Here is a 24,037-nt window from a genome sequence, read left to right as displayed (position 1 = left end):
GACCAAACGTACGCCTAATGGTTAATTAAATTACAGATATCCGTTATTTAATGAATAAAGTCTCCCTTAAGGTCACTATCGTAGATGAGACAGCTCTAATCTGATGGTACGGTGCATCAGTAAACCTCCTAAAGTCAGATTAAATAAATTAAATGAATTCATCCAAAAGTCTAATATGTGAATACTTGCATGTATAAAGCACTTTTCCTTAAGAAGTTTTATTAACACATTAACAAACATTACTAATGTGTTTATAGGATGTTAGTAAGACATTTATTAGCACAATAAGATGAATAAGGTTTATTAAAACACTTATTAAGATTCATTAACATCTAAAGTGAGACCATCGTCTACAAAGGCCATAACAATAAACTGCTTACAAGCTTTAACAAAAGTATTTACTATCTTTGTAAATATTTTTACTGAGCTTTTGAAGCACCTTATCTAAAGTGTTACCAAATTTTGTTTAAATCTTTTAAAGAAAGATACAAACAAATCAATCCTGAATTTAAAAAACAAACTTTTGTCAACAAAAGTTGAGATTTTTGCAAAATATTAAGAAAACATGACAAAATAATTAAAATGACAGAGAAGCCAGAAGCCAAAACGGCTCCACAAAGTAGAAAAAAACTGTTGTTTTTCAACGACTTTAAAAAAGATGAGATGTTTAGATTGTATGGATCATCAGACGCTCACCTGTGAGATCAGCCAGTCCACCAGTTTACAAGCAGGAACCACAGACTTGAAGGTTTTCAGGTGGTAGTCCCTGTCCCTTCAGAAGCAAAGACACAAACATTTTAACCAAACTAAACAGAAGTCACAAGAAATGAGCCGAAGTTCTGCATCTTTCCAGTATTTTTACTCAAAGTACATCTTTTTAGCTTCATAAATCGAGGTAAAGATTTGAATGAAATGTGATGCGTGAAATCTGTTTAACATGAAGAGAGCTGCTTCTATTTATTTTTGGATGGATTCAACCGTTGGATGTGACAGAAAATTCCTCACATCTTTATAGTGTTCAGAGTTTTCTGCTGAACTGATGATCTACGTACAGATGTAGATCTATTATCAATCTATTAAAGTAAAACCTCCCGACAATCGCTGCTCAGTTTGAGGGAAAGTCATAATCCGTGTATTATTTGTTCATTCGTTTTTCAAATTAAAAGAAAAACGGAAAAACGATTTGTTTTTTCGTTTTTGAACTTAAAATCATAAATCAAAAAACAAAAAGCTGCTTGTTCGAATGATACATAATGAATGTGTATGATGAACAAATGATACACGGATTAAACATCATCCTTCACAACAGAACTGTGTCTCTCTAAAGCTCAATAAGGCAAATTTATGCTCATCTACAAATTAAAATACTACAAATTCATCTCAAACGTGAAGATTTCTTCTCACAATGCTGATTAAGTGGGAGATAAAAGAGCAACGCAGAGTTACGTAACGGCGAGCTGCAGGCAGTGCCTTTGTATGTTAATAGGATTAGATTTCAAACTAAAAGCTCTTTGTTTGCACCAGCAGCAACAGCAACCACTTCAATCAGCGGGATGATGGGAGACCAGATAGAGCGATGACGGCAGAGCTGCAGGAGAGGACTCCTGTGTGCTTCATGCATTTCAGATTAAATCTAAATATTAAACTTTCTTACTCTGCTCTGCTTCATAAGACGAATTCTGGATTCTTACAGCTGATTGCCTTTTTCTGTGAGGGAAACCACAAATGAACCCCCAGATTGAAGGCTGGTGTTGGCCGATTTACAGACATTAAATTTAAAGGCCAGCAGCCGTCCATGCTTCCCCTCTGCTGCACATACCGACTGAGCTGTAGCCCACACAGGAGCTGTACTGTTTCTGTTGATCTATTATCATAAAAAATGCTTTATTTCTTATTGCTTTATTGTTCTATTTTTCTCCATCTGTCTGATTACATTGGTGTCAGTTTGTGACTCGTTTAGTCTTTTTATCTGCTAAAAATGCGTTTTAGAAATACTCTAGATAAGGCCCGCAGTACGCATGCCTCAAGACAGAGGGCGCTGGTGAGCCCAGAGAATACAACACCGCAGCTAAAGAAAAATAGAGTTAGTGGTAGCAAGACCCAATCCAAAATCTTCCATTCTCCCTTCCCCTCGTTTTGTATGGTTATTTGAAGTTCTAGGGGTGTCCGAAATAGTTTCTGAGGGCCAACCCCAAGCGGAAGGATACAGACCCCTAACGTAGCCAACCGGTGGCTATTGGTGACGTCGTCAAGTGGAAGTGACGTCTGAATTCTGAGACACTATATTCCTATAACTCTCTGTAGGGGTAGTGAGAAGGTAAGAATTCGGATCGGTTCTATGTAGAATTATTGGTCTCTTGAAGTCAAGTGCAGCCGTCCAGATATTCTTCAACATTGTTTAGTTTAATTTTCTAAATGGAGGATTTCGTGTCTAAACTCAGGAATTTGTGGAGACCGGTCACTGGCAGTGATCCTCCTCGAGACAGAGAGACTTTGAAAACTGAAGAAAGAAAAGAAGACTTCTACGAACAGGTTGTAAGATGTTTCTTTAGAAAGAGCGGCACACAGACTTCATTAATAAGTAAAAGCAAGTCTATAATAGTTTTGCTGATTTTTTTCCATGCTAAAGATTGTCAACAGAAGAAAGAAACATTGAAATGAAATTTTAAACAACACACTTTAGCATATTCACCATTTGATTGACAACAGCTGGTCTGTAGGGTTCATATGTTTGTAAATCTGACTGATGACGTGAACCAGCCGTGAACCTCACCACACGTCACTGCTTTCAGCAAACCGTGCAGGTCGCTTCATAAGGTTTGAAGCACCACAAATAATCCCCATTTTCAAGCCATGAGTTTACACTTTTTCTCGCACCGTATAAGATAATCAGCTAGCTGAGATTAACGAGTTGAGACTAATTCATGACCTCATGACAGAGAATTGTGGAAAGGCTTTTTGTGACATTGCATTGACAGGGAAAAAGTAAGACCCATTTACCAGAATTTAAGACAATATAATGCTATTAAGGCCCTACTTTAGTTTAATTAAATTAAAGACCGTTTCAAACTATCTAAGGATCCCCCCGTTAAAGACGTCTGAGGGCGTCATCCCTGACAGGGTTGGAGTTTCTTCACTTATTACAGAAGGTCTGACACAGAGTCAGAGCAGGACCTTGATGAATATGCATCTCTCCACCTGGAGGGGCAGAGGTATTAGCATATGTGCAGGAGGTGAAGGGGAACAGGCAGGTACTTACTTGATGACTGGCGTGTGGAGGCAGTGGAGGCGGCAGTACAGCCTGACGCCCTGAAAGCCAAGAAACAGCAGCTGAGTCACCCACCGCGCACACCCAGAGCAAACAATACCACAAAAGACAAACCCGAGGAGCATAAAAAGATATCCTGGAGCCATCGCGTTACAACAGTGTTTCAAAACCTCAGGACAAGTGGAGGCAAATAAAAGCACTTTGACTGAGCGGCTTCTGGATGAGTTTTCTTTCATAAAAATGTTCAGTACTTTAGTACAAAAACATGCTTATACTAGTCTGTGAATTCGTATCATTTTCAGCCCAAATGTAAAGGAACATTGTTAGAGCTCAGACAAGCATCAAAGAGCTTCACTTTGCAGTCGGGCTGTTGATGGACAGAAACAAGCCGACTGTCGTACCTTAGACATGATGTCCTCCATCTCGCTGCGGGCCTTGTACGTTCCATCGTCATAGCGGAAGCGGTACAGAACCTGCTCGTTCTTGAACTGGTGTTTATCTGAGACTGAAAAAGGAAGATCGAGATTCAAAAAGGGCTGCCAGGATCAGTCGACTAATCGACTATTAAACTAGTCGACGATTAATTTAATAGTGGATTACTCTTTATATAATATGGAGTCACAGTGTAGTAAAGTTTAACAAAGTTGTGAGCTTTCAGCACCAAAAAATTAACTTTTTTACACTATTTGACTTAGTGAGACCAAAACATAATTCCTTGTTTCAGATTCCGACCTCATTAGAGAGATCAAGAATAAACTTTCCATCAAACTCATTTTGACAGGTGACATTTGACCTTGTATATCCTTTATTTATAAAACTGATTTTAAATTGTTACATCCTCTTGAGGGGCGGGGCACCTGTCAAAATTACTTTGATGGAAACTATATTCCTGATCTCTCTCTCAATTGTTTTAATCTTGTTTGAATCCCAGAAACTAATGAAGGACAGAAGTTGCACAATTCATTAAAAGTTTAATAAACTATCATCTTCATTGTGTTTATTTTCAGTTAGTTTAAAGTTAATGATGGTTTAGATGTGTGTTTAACATCCACTTTGCACATGACCCGATTAGTCGACTAATCGGAAAAAATAATCAGTGCTTAGTCGACTATTAAAATCATCGTTTGTGGCAGCCCTAGATCCAAACCCAGTGGACGGTTTAGTCATTCCACAAACAAACAGCAGCAGTCCACTCAGGGAAGCAGATGAAGACGTCCAGGTGAACATCTACGTTTTTGAGATGAATCCAATAATACACCGTCCGCCCCCTAAGTTTCCAGAGCGCCGTGACATCACAGATGTCTCACAGGGTGGGAGAATGCTGGGAAATAATTACTCAGCATTTTTATCATCAGAACGTGCTGCAACATCAACCAAAACAAGAATCTCTGAGGAAGAGGGCGGAGCCTCTGAGTAAAACTGGGCTTAAAAAGATCGTTTTCCTGCTCAATTCATCAATATTTTACTGAGACTTCATGAAATCAACTCATGAAAACAGGAACACGTCCTTTCAGGCAGACAGGATGATGAAACTCTCTTTCATTTCTGTTTTGAGGAAACATCCTGCATGCTGCATCAAAGGCTGCAGGGTCTCAGCTGGAGATCAGGTTCGCTTTCATGTTCCAACTTCAGAAAACCCAGAGATGCATCAATAAAACCCAGCAGTCCGTCGATAATGACGTTCTGTTCCGATGGCTATTGTACTGAGAATACAGGAGGGGGCATTAAAACAACACTGCAAATAATAAACCTTTGATGAGAAATCATCTTTTATACTTAATATGCTGCAGGCAACATTTTTTTAAAATGAAAAAAAAGTCTGATGGTCTTAAGAAAACAAACATTTCACCCACTGAAATATTTAACCAAACCAGCAGCTGCTTGTAATAAATAAAGACAAATCTGCCAAAAGTCAGAAAAGAGAGCAGTGTTTCTCTGAGTCCATGCTGACATCAACTCTTCTCTTAGTAGACTTTAAACGCCTAAAAAACAAAGAAACCGAAGAAGAATTCATCTTAAAAAGTCAGTTATGTCTTTTAAATATGGTCAAATGATCAGTTATTAGAGCAAAAGAAATGTATAAACTATCCTAACATGAACATGTGTCTGGAGGGACTCAGACAGCAGAAAACAACCTTGTTTATTGCAGGAGTTGCATCAGAAAATGAAGCAGTGATGGACGAAATCAGCGGAGAATTCATCTTTGTTTTCACCAGACATGAACATTTTCACACTTTTCTCTTTTGCTTAAATTCTCCAAGTTTAAACATTCAGTAAGTCCAGTTTTATAGCATGAAGACAAAGATATGATCATTAGTCGTTACTTTATATTCTATGGAGTCAGAGTAGTAAAATTGAACACCAAATAATGTGCTTTTTTTCATTATTTGAGTCAGTGAGACCAAAACTTTATCTTTAGTGAAAAATAGTTCCTTGTTTCAGATGCTAACATCATCAGAGAGATCAGGAATAAACTTTACTCATTTTGACAGGGGACCTTTGACCCTTTATATATAAAATTGATATTAAATTGCATTAAAAGTTGCAAACTAAGGACTGAACTTGTCCAACAGGCCAACAAAGCCTCTTCATGTCATTGAGGTTTAAATCTGTGGACCATTTGAGGACCATCAGTAGCTGCTTTCAGCAAATCCATGCAAACGTACAACAGTACACAAGATGCCCCTTCAGCAACATCATCATTGACACTCCTCTGGGGTTCTATGACTGTGTGCGTTTGAGTTTGTGCACAAGCCAAGCTCTCATCCTTAAAAATAAGAAGATCCACATCCATAAGAATCAACACAAAACCCGAGATTCACGGAGGGCTGGAGCAAAACAAAGAGCAGCTTTACATCCAGACATGCAGAGTGAAGTGGTAAATGAGCAGAAGCGTTTCGTCTTACTGTGGTGAATGATGCCGTTTTCCAGTAAAGCTTGACCCAGGTTGACGCCCTCCTCGGGTTTACTGATCTCGCCGCTCTCGATCAGCCACGCCACGAACTCACTGAGGAAAAGGGAAGAAACCAACATGAAGACAGCTCCTCAAAGAAAACGTTTTTACCTTTCTGTCAAAAACAAGTGATAATAGTCACTGATGATGATGCAGGAGCACCGAACAAACGGATGGAGAGCCGACGATTCTGAGAGAATTAACCAACAAGATGAATTTCAGTTTGATCAAACTTTCAACCGCTTCACGACGTGTCGTTACTATACTACGTACCGTTGAATTCAAGACTCCACTTCATTTACCTTCACCTTAAATTAAGAAGAATTTTTATGGAATTGAAGATAAAGTCAGACAGGAAGGAGTTAAAGAGTACTTTGTAATTAACCCTTTAACTTCCAAACCAATACTAAATCAGTGAAAATAGTTTTTGTTGTTTTTTTCTGCTGCTTATTGCTTTGGGGAGATAATACACACAATGCCTGTCCTTAAAAATACAACATTCAACATTTTGGTTGATCAGGAAGTTAAATGGTTAACCTAATAGACAACAAAAATAAATAAACTTTACTTAAAATATTTGACATTGATTCATTAATTCCATTAATTCACTGTCATTAAAAGCCATTTCTAGTATTTTTAAGCCTGTAAAAGTGTATTTTGTCAGTTTTTTTTTGCAAAACTGCATTCATAAGTTTTATTTAAATCACTTTTTCCGTTCTCGTAAAAGCAGCAAAAGATAGGATTTTTATGTAAATAATAACTTTAAAAAATAACTCCCTAACAACTGAATTTATTTCCAGCTGCATTTAGGTAATTTGGTTGCATATTTGCAACAAGAGGCATTAAGGGGTTAAATGAATCACTAGTTGGGCTTTTTCTATATCTGGATGTAATGAATTCAGAAATGTGGCAGTGACGACACCTGTAGTAGTCTGATATGTCCGCCCGGGATGGACATGAGTGATGGTGGAGGTGTGGAGGTCTGATTAAGAGTTTTTTAACCCAAGCGGCTGTTTGACAGTTGAAGCTGAGACCGGCAGAAATGTTTCGGTTCCAGCTCCAGCTTGTCATTCCTGCCACGCCTGGCCGGCGCAGTTTCTCATGGACCGCTGGATCCGGGCCAACATGGGGCCAAACTACTTTGGCTGGCAGGAAGACAATGTCGCTCACATGAGTCTCCCACAAGCTAGTGCCTTCAGTTCCCCCTCATGACTCAGTCCGTGAATGTTTGTGGAGCAGGAAGCTCTGCGCTGTGCAACATGTTGACACACAGCACCTTTAGGGAATGAGATTTACTTTTGGTGAACCTGCATGTTAAAGAAGCCAGCGCTGCTCCGCTGACCCGGAGCGAGCTGAGCAAATGTTTGCAGGACGAAACGACCGTCTTTGGTGAGAAACCCCCTCAGATGACCGGGAACAGCGTTTTATTCCACATCTTTATGGATCCTGGAGTGAAACATGGAAGCATTTGGATAAACTTGGGTGGATTTTCTGTCATAGCGACTGTTTGTGATTTCAGAGCAGAATTAAAGTATTTTTGAAGTATTACTAAAGCCAGAAGAAGGATCTACCAGAACTTGCAGCAGATTTACCGTGCCCCACCTATAAACGAGGTTTAGTTAAGTATGTTTAAGAGGGATTTTTCCACCTTTGTGTTTCTTAATGCGTCTGTTCATTATCTGAGTTTGCTCATGTCTGAGCAGAAGGCTGCTAATTGACTGTTCATGTTGGAGATCGTTTTAGAGCAGGGGTGTCAAATCACTCGAACAAGATCCAAAACACACCTCAGGTCACAGCCAGGATAAACATTGATTCAACACTCTAAAACGACATTTTTAAAACTGGAACTTTTTAGCATAATTATGAACTAGATGTATAGTATTACCTGTGATAATGTTAGTGTGAATGCTGTAAGCTGAATTTGGCCGCTGAAGATGTTGAAATTGAAAATTCTAAAGTTAATATCTGAACATGCTGACGCTGATAGCTATCTAAACTATTAGCTAAATGCCAAATTAGCCTAAAAAAATAGGTTAGCCAAAACAGCTAGCATATAACTGCAATATTAGCTAAACTCCAAAATAGTCTAAAAAATCCTAGTAAATTCCAAAATAGACCAGAATGAATTTTCAAAACTTTAAAACTGTAACTTTTTGACATAATTAAGAATAATAAAAAGACAGGAATATTATTCCAGAATAAATCAACTATAACTTTCAATATTTTACTCTCCATAAAAATAAATTTTGTCAAAATTATACATGTTAGAAATAAGCTCAAGACACCATTGGGCCAGTGTGTGAATGTGTGAATGGGTGAATGAATGTGTGTGTGAATGGGTGAATGGGTCTGTGACTGTGAAGCGCTTTGGGCCCTCGAAGGAGGGTAGAAAGCGCTATACAAGTATACGCCATTTACCATTTTACCATTAATAACAATAAAATAAAGTGATCTGGCGGGCCAGATAGAATTACCCAGAGGGCCGGATCTGGCCCCTGGGCCTTGACTTTGACACATGTATTTAAGATGGAGTTGTAACAGAAAAGAAGACGACCTTTATATCAGAAACACTCACATTTGATTTTCTTTTGGACTTTTTGTATGACATAGGTCACTAAAATCCTTAAAATGATGTTCATGACGTAAATACACTGTGAGATGATTTCCCAATGTTTAAAAAAGCCTCCTGAAGCAAACTAAAATATTAACTTTGTCTGTTCGTATCCAGAGGTCTCCTAAAAACATAAAAAGCAAAGTAATAAAACTCAGGAAGAGGCTGGGAAACATCATCACCTTCTAGTCATGAAAGCGAGAAGCAACACAGAAGAACAAGCCGGCTTACTCCAACACACAGAGGGAAACCGGTGATGGAACCAATCTAATATGACAAACTCCTGACAGCAAGCCCACAGTTAGCATCTCTGTTTAATGCATTAAGCACTCAAACTGTGTCTGTGGCTAATTTCATCAGACAGACAAATGCAGAGATAATGTGGAGAGCCTCCCGACAGGAAATGAGTGATGAGTGGAAACGACTAAAACAGCAAATCTGGAGGGAAAGTGGAAGTTGCTGCTTTGATCAGAAGGAATATGTTTTTTCATGTAAAAAATAAAAATAAAAAATACAGGAAAATAAAGAGCTGATTCAATAGGTTCGTGTTCTTGTGGAATTTCTAATGTATTAATGTCGCCCTGCAGAAACTATGTCCTAGAAAAGTTATTTTATATTGGCTAAAAACAGCTTTAAATTAAAATCTGGACGTTCATCAAAGCAGAGAAGACATCACTGACATAAAGACATCACATGACTGCATGGATGTGGAGCTGACCCCGTTATGTTTCATTATGTTTTCTTTTGTATGACTTAAAAAAAACGAAGTCATACTTAGTAGTACATGTCTCATAACAGCCAATGAGACTGAACATTTAACACGAGCTGGTTCTCGCCAGATCTTGCCGTTCTGGTGCGGTGCAGAGCTGCTAAAGAGCCTCAGCATGCTGAGCTGCCAACTAGCGGTGGAGGATGCAGGTGAAAAACAAAAGTAAGACGCAAAAGGACGCTCACAAATAATTAGCTAGATTTATCAGATTACCTGAAATAATACAAATGTGAAAGCAGTAGACTGAATGTGGCAGCTAAAGATGTCACAGCAGTTAGCTGAAAATGCTGAATCATGCTAAAATATTAGCTCCAAATTAGCCAAAAAACTAGAAACATCTAAATCAGCCAAAAACGGCTTGCATAATGCTAAAATGTTAACTAAACTCCAAATTTCCCTTAAAAAAAATGGAAAAATTAGCCAAAATTAGCCATGTAGCTAAAATAAAAGCTAAATGCTCAATTAACCTAAAAACCCACTAGTTGCTGGACATTTTAAAGTTTAACGGTGCCTCTAGCAGAAAGTAAATGCAGAATTTCATACGTTTCAAAATGCACAAAGTCTGCAAAGGATTTTAGCAATTTCTTATTCATTTCCTATGGGGCATATTTTGCTCAATATTTCTAAAACTATCAAGTTTATGAATACCAAAACTACAAGCAGTAATGTCCTGAACAAGCTGAACATATGGATACCAAAATAACGAAAGTTTGATAGAGTTTTTATTGTGCTGAAAAATGTATAGAAAGGAGCAGGAGAATCTCTAGAGTGAATGCTGTCCAGCATGCGTGCATGCAGCTGAGAAACACCTCAGAGCTTCTCATCGAGAATTCAGGGCACAGAAACACAGAAGGGGGGTGGGAACGGCCTCCTGAAGAGAGTCAGCTAAAGCCGGTCCGCGCCGAACAATAGGAACTGTAAGAGGAGGCGATGAGAGAGGTCTCACTCGGACGATTTCTGCATCCTGCAGCACTTTGGGGAGAGCAGAACGAGGGCCTGCTGGCCTTACATAACCATTTGTAAAGATCCCCATGTGAACGGCATTAGGTTGCAGTCTGAAGAACTCCAAACAAAACTCACTTTCCCATGAAGCACTTGGGCACAATGCTGAGCTTCCGGCGCCGGTCTTTAATCAGGTGTCGGTTCTTGGTCATCATCATGTGGTAAAGCTTCTCCCCCTTCTCTGCTATCATCACGTAGGCGTCTCGTTCCATTCCCAGCTTCAGACCTGGAACAGAGAAGCCGGTCAGAACCAGGATGTCGGGTCACATCGGTGGATTTTAAATAGAAAATGATGGAAATGAACAAAAACCACAGCAGATCTGGAGATTTCAGATTTCTTTTAAAGCTTATCTACACATATCAAAGCAGAGAATGCAGGATGTTTGGAGACAAAAAGGAGCCTCGGCACGGAGCGCCAGGTTATCTTCTGGAATTCTGCAGATGGTTTGTAGTCAGGAATCGGGCATGGCGGCTCAGGTCTGACACACTTCAGATCTCATCTCAGATCTACAAAGTTCTTCTGTGTCCATTTGTTAGCTGCTTTCAAAGTAAAAAAAAGATTTAAAAAATGTCTGCCCCACTTTTGAAGCAAACTATTCTTCCTGAATGCATCAGACACTTTGATTCAGTTTAGATTCAGCCCAAGGGAAACCTTAGAAAAATGCAACCTTGACTCTGGCATAAAAATGATGCATCATCCGAGGTTTCCACTGTAAGACTCATTCTGTGACGAACACATCTGGCATTTCTCTCATTAATTATTGCATTATTATCTGTCTCTGTGCAGAAAGGATTGTTGCATCACTTGTGAAAAGCTCCAAGTTGTTGCACACCATTACAATAACCGTACAAAGGTAATGCTGCACAACTTTCCTTTTCCTTCAGGGGTCACTAAATTATGTTTCAACTAAAGTTTTTTTTCTTATTCTTGAAAATGTTGCCAATTAAAAAAAGAAGAAAAAAATCAACGTCTCAATGCAAAGCATAAAATAGTGATTTATCAGCACATTTTGTTCTTTCCTTTAAAGTTTTAGTTACTTTTGGGATGCAACCAAACGATAACATGAAGAACTTGCAGTAAATTCTAACGTATTAAAGGAGCCATACCATGAAGTAAACTATATCCATATATGTGATCATATATAACATTGGGAACACAAAAAAAAATATTTATGACATATGAGTCAATTATAATTTTTTTTTTTGTTCCCAATGTAATATATGATCATAAATATGGATATAGTTTACTCTGAAAGGCTGAAGGATATCATGGTACGGCTCCTTTCAGACTGTGTGATTGAGGCCCTGAGACAGACTGGAGACCTGTCCAGGGTGAACCCCGCCTTCGCCCATCAGTAGCCGGGATAGGCTCCGGCACCCCCGCGACGAAAGGGACAAAGCGGACAAGAAGATGAATGAATGAATATGAGTCCGTTTTGTGGAGCGTTTTAATACCTGGAAGTAAAACGACTCTATGAGGCTCCGCCTTTCAATGCTTGTCGGTGCCGCCCATTTCACAATGTCATCCTTGAGCCCCCCTCCCCGAGACTCCTCAGCGTGACCAAACTTTGTAAATTAAACCAGGTGACTAAAGATCTCTTCAGTCATTGGCCAGCAGCTATGGGGGCGGGTCTAAACAGAAGAGAAACATGGATGCACTGCGGTCTGAAAATCCCTGCCAGGATTTTTCACTCATTCAAACTTTGTATTTGCTGATGGATTTTGATCGTCTGTATGAAGGCCAGGTTCAACAGTTATCACTGCAGCTTTGGTACCGCGGAGGAATCCTGCATGACGGTTACTGGAGACGCTACGGATACACACGCTAACAAGTGTTTGGGACGTGTAGATTGTTGGTGGAATCAATGTGGATCATGTTAAAAGTTGTTTTATTGAGCATGAATTCATTTTAATGAGTTTCTGTGTCTCATCGTTGTGATTTTATGACATTGTTTTAAGAGAATTCTGTTGGAACTACAATAGAGCTTTAAGATGACGTCACGGAAGCAGCCCGCGCACGTGTCGTGTAACGAGACTCAGAAAAGAGAGTTATACGTTTTTCAGTGTTAAAATAAACATTCTCACAAGTAAACAGTTGGACTAATTATTTCCTTTTGGTTAACATGACAATCAGATGTTTTACATTTGTCTGCGGCTCACCGATCGCCTCATTTCTGCCGTGTTTACATCATGTGACTGTCGGGTACGGTGGCCGTGTTGGTTCAGTTGTTCCGCTCTCGGTTTGTTTCATATTCAGACTGAGGAATCTCAGAGTGAACAGAAGTTCTGTCTGATTGGAAACGAACCGAGACCGCCTTGAAAGACGGGTCAGAGAGCGGTTCCTGGAACAGCTGAGGTGCCACGGTCGTTATCCTCTGCAGGATACACATTCTGGCGGGAGAGAACTACCTCACCACCACAGCTCCGCGGAGAAAGTGGGTGTGTGTTCGCTGTAGGTTTTAGAGAATTACTCTTAAATGCATGAACAGATCGAAATACCGCTTTGCGGTTCTTTATAGTGAGGAATGAACAGTAAAATGCATTTAAATCCTCAGTAGAAGTAGAGGTAGAAGTTTCATGGTAGGGCCCCTTTAAAGGTAGGAAGATGAGAGCGGAAGGAGATCCGGGTTGCAGAGGCATTTTCTCATCCAGTCTTTGCTGGTGGAAGGGGGTGGGGGTGGGGGGGGGTTCCATTTGGCAGCAGCTGGACTGCATTTAAACAATGAGTGTCATTGAATAACACACGGGGGCTTGTCCGTTCGCAGAGAGCCCGCCGTTTCTGACCCAGCTGTCAGAGCTCCTCTGTCCCTCATCCAATCATCTGAGCGACGTTTTTACCCCAAACCTGCAGAAGACACTGAGAACACCTCCAATAAGCTCTGAGCTGGGAGAGTCCTCTGTGAGGTCTGAGGAGAGCTACTGGAGAAGAAAAGTGCGAGAAAAGAGAAAACCCTCCATATTGTTGCTGCCTGGACTGTAGTAAAGCAATTGAGAGGAGGAAACTGTGACGGATCTGGCATCTGTTCCCTCCAGGTCGGCTTTCAGCGGCCGGAAACTCGACACCAAGCGCTCCTTCATACCATCCGTACTCTGAAACCCTTTCATCACATTAACCCAAAATAATAAGTCAAACAAGTTCCAAATAAATCTAATTTCAGAGTTATTCTAACAATTTCCCTCCGCTGTCTCATCTTCAGATGAAGCTTCTACAGCTGCGTAGCTTTGGAGGTTTAACCTCCAGGACGATCCCCTTCTTGTCCCATCACGAACGGGACCAAAGCTTTGGGCATAAAAAAGACAGATGGGACGAACAGGTGGGAGCAGACTTTTTTGACAGAGGAAAAAAAAGCATAAAAACCCACCGAAGGAGAAACAAGGATATCAGTTTACTAGACTAATCTCAAAGCAGTGGGAGGGAGAGCTGCTGAGGGCGCTTTCTAAAGCAAATCAAGCAGGTTCACATTTCAATGGATGCTTTTGTGTGAGGATAGTTAAGTTCATACCTAATAAATAAAGAAAAACGTCCACAATCCTTCTCAATGTACATTTTTTAAACATTGATGCCCACACCAGTAGAAGTACACATCAGTTAAGCTTCTATTTGTACCAGAACTGAGGTTTAACTGACAAATGATCAAAGATCTAGAAGTTCATTCACTACTCTGCTCCAGCATTTGCTGAGTAAAGCACTAAAAATATGTACTTCCACCAGAGCCACTTTAATGTTAAATTGTCTTTCTGATTAAAACTGAAACGTTTTGGGGGAAAAAGCTGCTTACTCTCACGCTGCTCCCGCTCCCTCAAGATGGCGTCCAGCCATTTCTGCTTGTCCTCAGCGTTTTTGGCCATGCAAACAAACCACTTGTTTTTTGCTGTGTTGTGGATCTTCCAGCCGTTCGTCACTGTGTAGTTGTTGCTGTGATAATCCGCTGAAAAAACACAAGAATCACGGAGTTACAAGAACTTCTGTGGTCAAAAACAAACTTTAGGTACATTTTGGTTTCGCTCTAAAAAAAAAAGTCTACAACCTTGACGCTGAATCAGGTACAGAAGAACTCCAACTCGGAGGTTTTGTGTCTTTGAGGTTAGAACTAAAGTCTCAGTCACACAAACCTCTACAGGGGTGTTAAACAGGACCTGGACAACCTGCAGGGTGCTGCAGGTTTTTGGGGCGTCCAGGTCCAGAGAGGAGCATCTTAAGTTAGTCTGAACTGTCCTTACTGGTGAATGTGGGTGTCTGCGGGCAAAAGGGGTCAAAACTGTAGGGGCAACATAACGCTCGGTTCACACTGGACACAGAAACGCTGCGAAGCGGCCCGGAGCGGAGTGTGCGCGGCATCCGCTCTCTGCTGCAGTGCATTTTGCCACGGTCGCCAGGTGCTTCTGCTAGAGCTTTTTTATGTTTTTCCCATCATCCGTAAATGTTTCTGCTAAGAAGAAATGCTCTCTTGTTTTTTTACACCCAGGTAAAGTCGGCCCACTACGTCGATCTATGTGTGTGTCTGTTTATTCTGTGTGTGTTGTGATTGTGTTTATTTTCACCTCTACAGTTTGTTTAGATACAAAAACATGATCGTATTTGTCAATCACAGAGTTTTATTGTGGAAAAACTGGTTATATTTTAAAAATAGACCCGATTTCCTCATGTATCTTGATGTAACTTCCTGTCAGAATTGGCGCGGTGTTTGATGGTGTGGTTCACACCAGACGCGGAGCACATGCCTAGTTTAGGTTGGAGCATTTCTTTTGTATCCACCTGTAAGGACAATTGGGACTAAGGCCTAAGTTGGAGGCTAAAGAAGTGATGACTCATCAAACTCCCTCTTTGTGGCTCATTTCAGATCCATCATCCACTGTGATGCAGGTGAGCAGCCCATGAATAATGAAAGGCCTCTGGTAATGAGTGCATTAGTCTTGTGCTCAAAGGTCATATAAATAGATCTGATGGCTCTGAGAGCGGCTCCTGCTTTTCTGGGAGAGCAGCGAACTCTGCAGAGTCTTCTTCAGCCACATGGATGAAGGGGGAGGGGCTTAGACCAAGTGTACTTTTACATAGAATTGATTGTGTTATGGATGTTTCCAGTCACGCTCCTGCTTGAAGACGCTCCTTTTGGAACCTTTAAACTCTGTTTTTCTTTGTGGTTTCCCATAAATGTGACAACCAGCAGCCACCATGCAGAAAAGGTCATGTGAGCTCACAGAAAGAACAACAAAAAAAAGAGGAAACACGTGACCAAGTGTTTCTACACCTCGCAGCAGACCACAAAAACAAAAAAGAGCCGTCCGTGGCACTGCCAGCGCAGATCTGCTCTCCGTCTCCTGCATGTGCATCGATTTTATCACCATCAAAAGGTGGTGGAGAGGTTGCAAGCTACATCCTTTTTGAAACTACATGCAAGCATGACACTCCACCCAAAACCGTAAACAAGTACCTAATTCACAGCCCGCCAACAGCCGCTACAGCAGAACGCCGCCGTACCTGCTCAGCCTCACAGAGGCAGATTAAATCAGAAAAACCTCAGAGGAAAAAATTCTGTGAAAGGACACAGACAGAGCAAACACAAACCTGTCCCATCCTCCACGTTTTCCACCTCCATCACCTCCGTGTTGATCCGACCTCTGAACACATAGAGCGGCCCGTTGATGGACTTGGTCCTTTTGGTTGACTTCTTTCCAGAAACCCTTGAAGGAGAGAGGACACGGCGGTTACTGTCAGCGGGAAAACATCCGCCGACGTCAGAGCCACGACACTGCTGCACAGCCATCCTTCATGCAGATGCATCCAGATGTTTGGGAAGAACCCAAACATCAACTCCAGCAGAGATCTTTCCAAAACCCCTCTACTCATCCAAAAATAATACTGGGTTTGAACGCTTTCCTGCTTTCTCTCACCTGGACTTCCTTTTGCAGTAGACCAGAAGGTTGTCGAAGAGGAAAAAGACGCGTTCCTGAATGTTTCCTGCCGAGATTTTCAGCAGATTTCCATGAAGCAGCAGCTCTGTGCAGATATCTGTCAGGTTTGTTCCCTGATGAGCAGAAAAGAAAAACATTTTTGTTCATCAAGTTCCAAAAAGTCACATAGAGCAGAAGTTTTCAGGTATTGAAAATAACATTTCAATTCAAAACTAAGTTCTCTGAATTCAGCTTTAAACACAACTTGTTTGCACTCTGCCTTCGGTGGCAGGAAGGCCTGCAGGAGGACGTCTCCACCCAAACTCATCGTCTGTTTACAGTCAGACTGACAGTCAGAACTCGACCAGACCGTTGAACGGGGACAGCACAAAACTGCAGCGACAGCCTCCTAATTGAACGTCTGAGTCGATTAGAGGCTGAACACTTCAGGAGCGCGGCCGCCTAAACACAAACGCAGGTCTAAATATTGACCAGCTTCCTGTGCAGCAAAAAGCTTTTTCCTCTCCTTGTACGGGCGTCGATGTGTACGCTCGAGCTCCACTGTCATGTCTGCATCCCTACATCTACGTGCACTAAACAAACCCATCAGGATGCACAACAGATGAAAGCATTTCTGCATGGAAACACATTTTAATGCTTGTAAAGAGCAGATTTTATGCAAAATGTTCTGTGGTTTGAGGTATGTCAAACCTGAAAGACATTTCAAGTAAATAGAAAAACTGGTTAACCCTTTCAAGATTTTTCTCCAGCTACATAAAAAAATCTTTTGTTTTTTATTCTTTTAGGGTGATGCTAAACTTAGTGGAGTCCTGGATTTAATGGTTTGATGCAAATTAGCACCATGAAGGAGGAGCAATTCAAACTCACATTTAAGCACCTTTATGGAGTTATCATCCAAACTGCATCAGCTGAAAATATGTTTAACTAATTCTAAATATTTAGGCTGGAAATAGAAATGTTGTTTGACTAGGTTAAGTTGTTGTTCCAAAATAATCATATTTATTTATATATTGTTTTTTATGTGTTTGTGGCTGAGAGTAATTGCTGCTACCCAACTCAAACAAACAAACAAAGATAACAGTGAAAGTCCAGAAGGAGATTGTTCTTGGGTTCTCCAGGGTTCCATTTTAAAAAACAATTCAATTTAGAAAAATAAACTGTTTGTTGACATCTTATTTTCTGTTTCATAACAACTGAATTTCAGTTTGGATTATTTAGACCCAAATGATTTTTAAAAATGTCTCAGCTTTCACTCAAATCTGGATTTGGACTCTAAGTGCCACGTTTGACATTTAAAAACAGAAATATGACACAGAACCAAACTGCAATCTAGATCATCTATATCACACGTGTCAAAGTCAAGGCCCGGGGGTCGAATCCGGCCCTCCAGATCATTTTATTTTATTATTATTAATGTCCCAATGTTATATTGTGTTTAAAGTTTTAAAAATTGACATTCTGTTGGACTGTTTTTGGCATTTACTAAGATTTTTTATGCTAATTTGTCATTTAGCTAATATTTCAGCTGGCCATCAGCTTCAACATTTTCAGCTACTAACTTCAGCGTTTTCAGCTATCAATTTCAGCATCTTCAAAAGCCAAATTCTGCTTTCAGCATTCAAACTAGCATTATCACAGGTGATACTATATATCTAGTTCATAAATATGTTAAAAAGTTATGGTTTTAAAGTTTTTAAAATGTAGTCTTAGAGTGTTCAATAAATGTTGATCCTGTTCGGCCCGTGACCTGAGGTGTATTTTAGATTTTGGCCCCTTGTGCGATGGAGTTTGACACCCTTGATCTGGATCTACACATCAGGGGCTGAAAGCAGACTCCATGACAGCTAATTAACTCCTAAAAATGACCATTCCTCTCCAAATCAGCTGGAACTAAAATCTCCCATCTGTGGATGTCTTTGGCTTGGACATTACCCATCATTCCTTGCTGCACTGACACTGATCCTGTTGGGACTTTAGCTTCTGACAGAAGGTCGGGGATCCATTAGCCTCTAAGATCCGTCACTGGACCCAAAGCCAGGTAAGTCATGGAGGGAGAACCTGCCTGAGTGTCAGACGGTTGATGTGGTTTCGTTTCCGCTTCACTGACCTCAGGTTGTGTCTCTGTAAACAGGTGTGTGCATGTAGGAAAGAACTTTAAAAAGTGCGTTTGATTCTGCTCCGCCGGCGGGATTCTCCTCCATCAGAGCTGAAGGAGGAAGAGCGAGGCTAAAGCTGTCAGGATGGAGGCTCAACAGGGCAGCGAGGTCCGAGCACGCAGCCTTTCCAGGCTACTGCCTCAATGTTCAACAGAAAACACACAAATCTGAAAACCAACAATCAGATTTAATTGTGTTTTTACAGCCAAGATGGGCTTATTTGATCCATCTTCTTCTTCTTTTGAAAACAATATTTCTTTGAACATTTTTGCTAATATTTCTTAGTATTTTTACTACTTTGTTCAATAAAAGCTACCTGCTGACAAGTTTATGTTTTAGTATGAAATCTAAAGATTTATTCTCCAAATTAACCAAATTATGGATTTTAAAAATGTAGATTTTGGAGGAAATGTTTTTTTCATTGATTTAAGTCCATATTTTAAGACGATGAGACATAAGTGCTGTTGAGCAGTTTTCTTCAGAAAGAGGGATGAGAGTATTGTCAGGCAAAGCTGGGACATGAGGCCCCCTCTCTGCTACTGCCGTTCTGTCCTCCCCCCTGCAGGAACCCTCAGAAAACGCTCCCAGGACATGTGAGACTGGAGCTCTGCTTCTTCTAAGGTGTCCTTTGATTGGGCAACAAGCCTGTTGGCATCTCCCATGGCTCCCTGAGTGGGTGGATTGTCCTGCTGGTGCCCACCGAGACAAGGCTTCTGTTGTGGTGGATGAGGGAGGTGTGGAAAACGCTCTCTGTGGCCCCCGAGCTCGCAGAGGTGTTTTGGCTGCAGGACACTGAGGACTGCTCTCAGACTGTTGCTCTCCCAGACCTTCGCTTCATTCTCACCTCCCAGCCTTCGATGTGGGACTGCAGCTGCTCCAGAGCCTCCAGCTTCTCCATCTGCCTCTTGGTCTCGTTGATGTTGGAGCAGACGGCCTTCATGGCCTGCAGAGCCTCCTGCACGGCAGGGTAGTCGGCGTGGTTCTTTGGAGTCCTTTTAAGGAGTTCCTGCGGCGAGAAAACAGAGGTTCAGCAAACGCGGGCGAGGAAGAATCCATTTAGAGTTTGAGGGTCTGTCTGTGACCTTTAGACGCCTGAATGTCAAACCTGCCACCCACAACCGTGCACACAGCAGTGCCTGTTGGTTCATAAATGAGTCATGTGTCCCGCCATGGACTTCACCTTCTGTAATCAATCATGACTCTTCACTGCTCAGGCAGTCGGACTAACAAAGCCGCCGCGGTTCCTCACCTTCAGCAGCAGAGGGTACTTGCAGATCCTCTGGATGGGAGTGAGGAGGTAGCCCTCCAGGGGAATGTCGGTGCTCTTCTTCCCTCCAAGAAGCATGCAGTGCTGAAGCAGAGAGGAGGCAGACAGTCACCACAGTGCTGTAGAGAAAAACGCTTTGTGCTTCGGTAAAACTCTCTTTGGTGATAGGAAAGAGCTTCAGAGAGGGAAAACTTTGTGAAGAATCAGAGTTCACAAATAATTCTGTAGTTAGTTCTGCCACAAATGATTGTTTCAATAGTCGAATAATAACTGATTATTTTTCTGATTAGTCAACTAATCGGGTCATGAGCGAAGTGGATGTAGCGTCTTAACCATCTTTAAACTAACTAAAGATAAAGACGATGAAGATGAAAGTTTATTAAACTTAATGAATCCTGCGGCCTCTGACTTCATTTTCTGTAAACTAAATGTTAACTAAAATAAACAAAACCAAGAATCTAAAGAAAAACTAAAACTTTAAACCATTTGACAAACAAAAGGATGTTTCAACATCCCATAAACAACACATGCATGTTTGCATATATTTAACAGTAGACAACAACAGAAAAAGACAGGAGGCAAAAACAGAAAGAAATAAGAAGAAACGCAGTCGGATCTTAACTGAGCTTCCATCTTTCTTTCATTCATTTGTTCGTTCGTATTTGGGGACGTGTCCACTAGTCATCTGCATTCATATTTTGATAAGTTCTTTGTTTGTTTGTTTTTTCCATTAAACAGCCTCAAATGTAAAAATCTAATATACTTTTAATGTTAAAAACGTCCATCTCCATATGTTAGTTTTTCCCTTCCAAAAGTGTGATTGTTTTTATTTTTCTAATTTTTTATTGTTGGTAAATTGATATTTTTCCATTTATTTGATTTTTTTCTTGCAATTACTAATACAATATAAAATGCATTTCTTTGTACCTTCTTGAAAACGTAATTAGCAGATAAAACAGTTTATTTAAAGGCATTTCCTTTTTATAGTGTTTATTTTTCTTCTTTTTTATACTTTGAGACAATAATCTTTGTTATTTCTGCAATCCCAAAATGTGTGTTTGGCTTCCTATTTTTCTTTCAAGTTGAATCTAGAAACAGCTACAGGTGTGTAGAAGAGCCTCATTTTTAATGTCCAATCAAATACTGACTTCATTCTCTGATTGCAGGTTTTTCAGACTTTAAACAGAATCAGGTGAAGAGATTTCTGGCACAAATTTGATTTCTTACTTTCATCAGTTCCTTTTTGCCGTTGCAGCCAACTAAACTTCAGGAAACTTCTTACCCACAATCCCTTCTGTGTCTTTAACAGCAAACATCAGCTGTTCTTTGCAGATGTTTTCTGACAGTGTTGCTTTATATGCTTAAATAGAGTTGAAGAGATTTAAAAGTCTATAATCTGATGCTCTCCGTTTCTGTTTCACATCCGTACTTATTCATCATATAAAATGTATTATTTCTCGCCATCGCAGCATTAAAAGTTTAAAAACCTGTTAGATGAAGGATGGCTGAACAAAAATAACCCATTAAATCTGTTTCAAATGTTTCTCAGAGTTGCTCCTATGTTTTTATATTTTTTTTAAAGCATTGCAGGATTTGTTCAGAGGATGATGGGAGTCTTGTAGGTTGGAGAGATCCTGCTGGCAGACCTTGAGCTCATGGATGGACTGAAAGATCAAACGCTGCAGATAAACTCTGGAGGAAGAGAAGCTGCTCAACACTGGGAGCCTTTTAGTTCCACAGCGATTCCTTTCAAGTCCCAAACAGAAGAAAAGGCTGCTGGGAGTTTTGCAGGGCTCCTGACGGGAACTGAAGCTTTGGAATTACACAGATTCCTGCAGTTTTGTTCTCCGCTCTCTCTGCGCTCCTCGTTTTCTGCAGCTTCTCTCATCTCTCAGATATTTGTAAGCGTGCGCCTGAAGCCAGACGTTTCTCTGCTCATCGCTCTGACCTCCTTTTGCTTTCACTTCACTCTTCTCGTCTTTTAACAAAGAAATCCACGCCTCACTTCAATGCGAAGCTTCACGGAGTCTCTGCATCCTCAGATTCAATGAACCAAGGCTGATTTTAAATGTCAAAAACACTTAAAAAAATCAACTATTTTAAATCATCTTTTCTGCTCTCAGACAAAAATTTCAAAATTTACAAATTATTTAATAAAAATAAGAGAATATCCACCTATAGGGAAATATTCATCAGGAATTAAATAATCAATCGGTTAGTTGTGTGAATGCTTTACAGCATTATTGTGATTCTCCTACTCCTTTCCATTCGGATGTAAAAACTCAATCACACTTTCAGTGAGATAACAATCTTGGTATCAAAACGATCAGCTCGTTCAGGACATTACTGCTTGGATTTTTGGTATTCATACATTTGATAGTTTTTGAAATATTGAACAAAATATGCCCCACATGAAATAAATGAAAAACCTTAAAAATTTAAGTAGATTAGCAACAAGACTTTAAATATATTAATGGTATATAATATATATATATATATATATATATATATTCTTTTTTTTTTTTTGGAGTTTAGATCATATCTTAGTAACAGGCTAACGTTTTTGACTAATTCAGTTTACTTAAAAATGTTAGGCTATTTTGGAGTTTAGCTCATATTTAAGCAACAAGCTAGTTTTTTTAGCTAATTTGGCACAACTTAGGTTTTTGGGCTAATTTGGAGTTTAGCTTGTATTTTAGCAACACACTAAATATTTTTGATAATTTGGCACGTCTTAGGGATTTTTAAGCAATTTTACTACAATTAATCTCTCTAAATCTCATTAATGAAATTTGACATCTGTGTGACCTGCTGTCAAGAAGATGCCATCAATATCTTACATCTTTATAAATTGCTTTTTTTCTTCAAATCAATGTATTAATCATTATCTGAAATGAATTAGCTAAATAATTTTTTATTGAAGTATTCCATCATTTTTAAATACTCAAATTAAACAAAAAAATTGATACATTTTAAATCTATTAGTAACTTACTAATGTTTAATTTAGTATAACCACAAAATAAGAAAAGCTCTTTTATTTTTTAACATACATGCTTTCACCCTATTTCAAAATGTAAAAAGTCCCGGACCATTTGTGTTCTTTAAGAAGCAAATTTTCCTTTAAGAGATGAGGATTCATCTTTTTACAGTGATGTAAAGCGCCGCTTTTCTCCTTCAAAATCTACTGGAATTATTGTGTTAACGGTTGTGAATTTACAGTATGTTAAAGATTTTGTGTTTAAGCGCAACTGGTGACGCCTCAGGTGTTAAAGGGTTAAAACATTTTAGTCGGGAACTTTTCTCATCCCATTTAACAACATTTTTTTCCTATAATAAAGACAAACTGTTTGTATAATGGGATTTATTCTCATTTACATGTTTTATTTCTTTGATATCTACAGCATTCTGGTTCACAGTCAGGTTTAAGTTCTTCTCCTTTAGCCTCAGTCTGAGACAGAACACACGACACCAGTTTCTCCAGTCCTGGGAACCTGAATAAAGTCATGGACTCAAAGCAATCACGGACAAATGTGGGCCTTTAGATCTCCAGGCCAATTCCAAAACGGCTGCCAACACCTCACAGCTGCCTGACCCAGAATCTGCAGCCGCCTTCATCGCTCTGAAGCCCTGGCTCAAGGCCGCTGTCAGCAGTTCATTGTCCAGCACCCAAAGTGTTAAAACGAGGAAACAGCTGGCAGCGGAAACACTACAAGTACAACAATACACAAAAGTGACCTTGATGGCCGTTGTATCCTGTCTAAGCAGGAAGGACCTCCTGACGGTGTTATGGGTTCTGCCTTTTATGTGAGTGTTAACATGGAAATGGAGCTGACATGAATGGGAAAACAAAAATGAAGAGGAAAAAAGGGATGGAGGCCAGAAAAGAGAGGTGGACCATCACAGGACGAAAGAAGGGCAGTGGAAGATATGATGGAGGAAATACAAAAGATGTGAAGAGGAAACAAACAAACTTTAACTTTCAACTCTAATTTAGAGGAGAGATTTCAATAGATTATATGCATGGAGCTGTGTGATACTGTATATTTCCGGTTTCGAATAAAAGCACTTACTCTCTTCCGGCTGTGGATAACTATACG

At 40.1% G+C, this 24,037-nt stretch overlaps 1 protein-coding gene across 3 annotated transcripts in view; it reads right to left on the bottom strand.

The window, feature by feature from the left end:
• The window catches only part of prex1 (phosphatidylinositol-3,4,5-trisphosphate-dependent Rac exchange factor 1), a 98,999-nt gene that overhangs the window by 43,733 nt on the left and 31,229 nt on the right, over window positions 1-24,037 (bottom strand). For all 3 annotated transcript variants that reach the window (XM_024292650.2, XM_024292652.2, XM_024292651.2), the window contains exons 5-14: window positions 19,922-20,023; window positions 19,517-19,678; window positions 16,496-16,629; window positions 16,170-16,285; window positions 14,383-14,532; window positions 10,682-10,829; window positions 6,175-6,275; window positions 3,670-3,773; window positions 3,260-3,309; window positions 697-772 (exon numbers count right to left, since the gene is read on the bottom strand). In XM_024292650.2, the coding sequence (XP_024148418.1) occupies window positions 697-772; window positions 3,260-3,309; window positions 3,670-3,773; window positions 6,175-6,275; window positions 10,682-10,829; window positions 14,383-14,532; window positions 16,170-16,285; window positions 16,496-16,629; window positions 19,517-19,678; window positions 19,922-20,023 (1,143 nt within the window). The remainder of the gene's footprint in view (window positions 1-696; window positions 773-3,259; window positions 3,310-3,669; window positions 3,774-6,174; window positions 6,276-10,681; window positions 10,830-14,382; window positions 14,533-16,169; window positions 16,286-16,495; window positions 16,630-19,516; window positions 19,679-19,921; window positions 20,024-24,037) is intronic.

The sequence above is a fragment of the Oryzias melastigma genome, linkage group LG7, assembly GCF_002922805.2.
Source record: "Oryzias melastigma strain HK-1 linkage group LG7, ASM292280v2, whole genome shotgun sequence".
Classification (NCBI taxonomy): Eukaryota; Metazoa; Chordata; class Actinopteri; order Beloniformes; family Adrianichthyidae; genus Oryzias; species Oryzias melastigma.
Note: the sequence above shows the minus strand (reverse complement) of the source record. Positions and strands in the feature narration are given on the sequence as shown.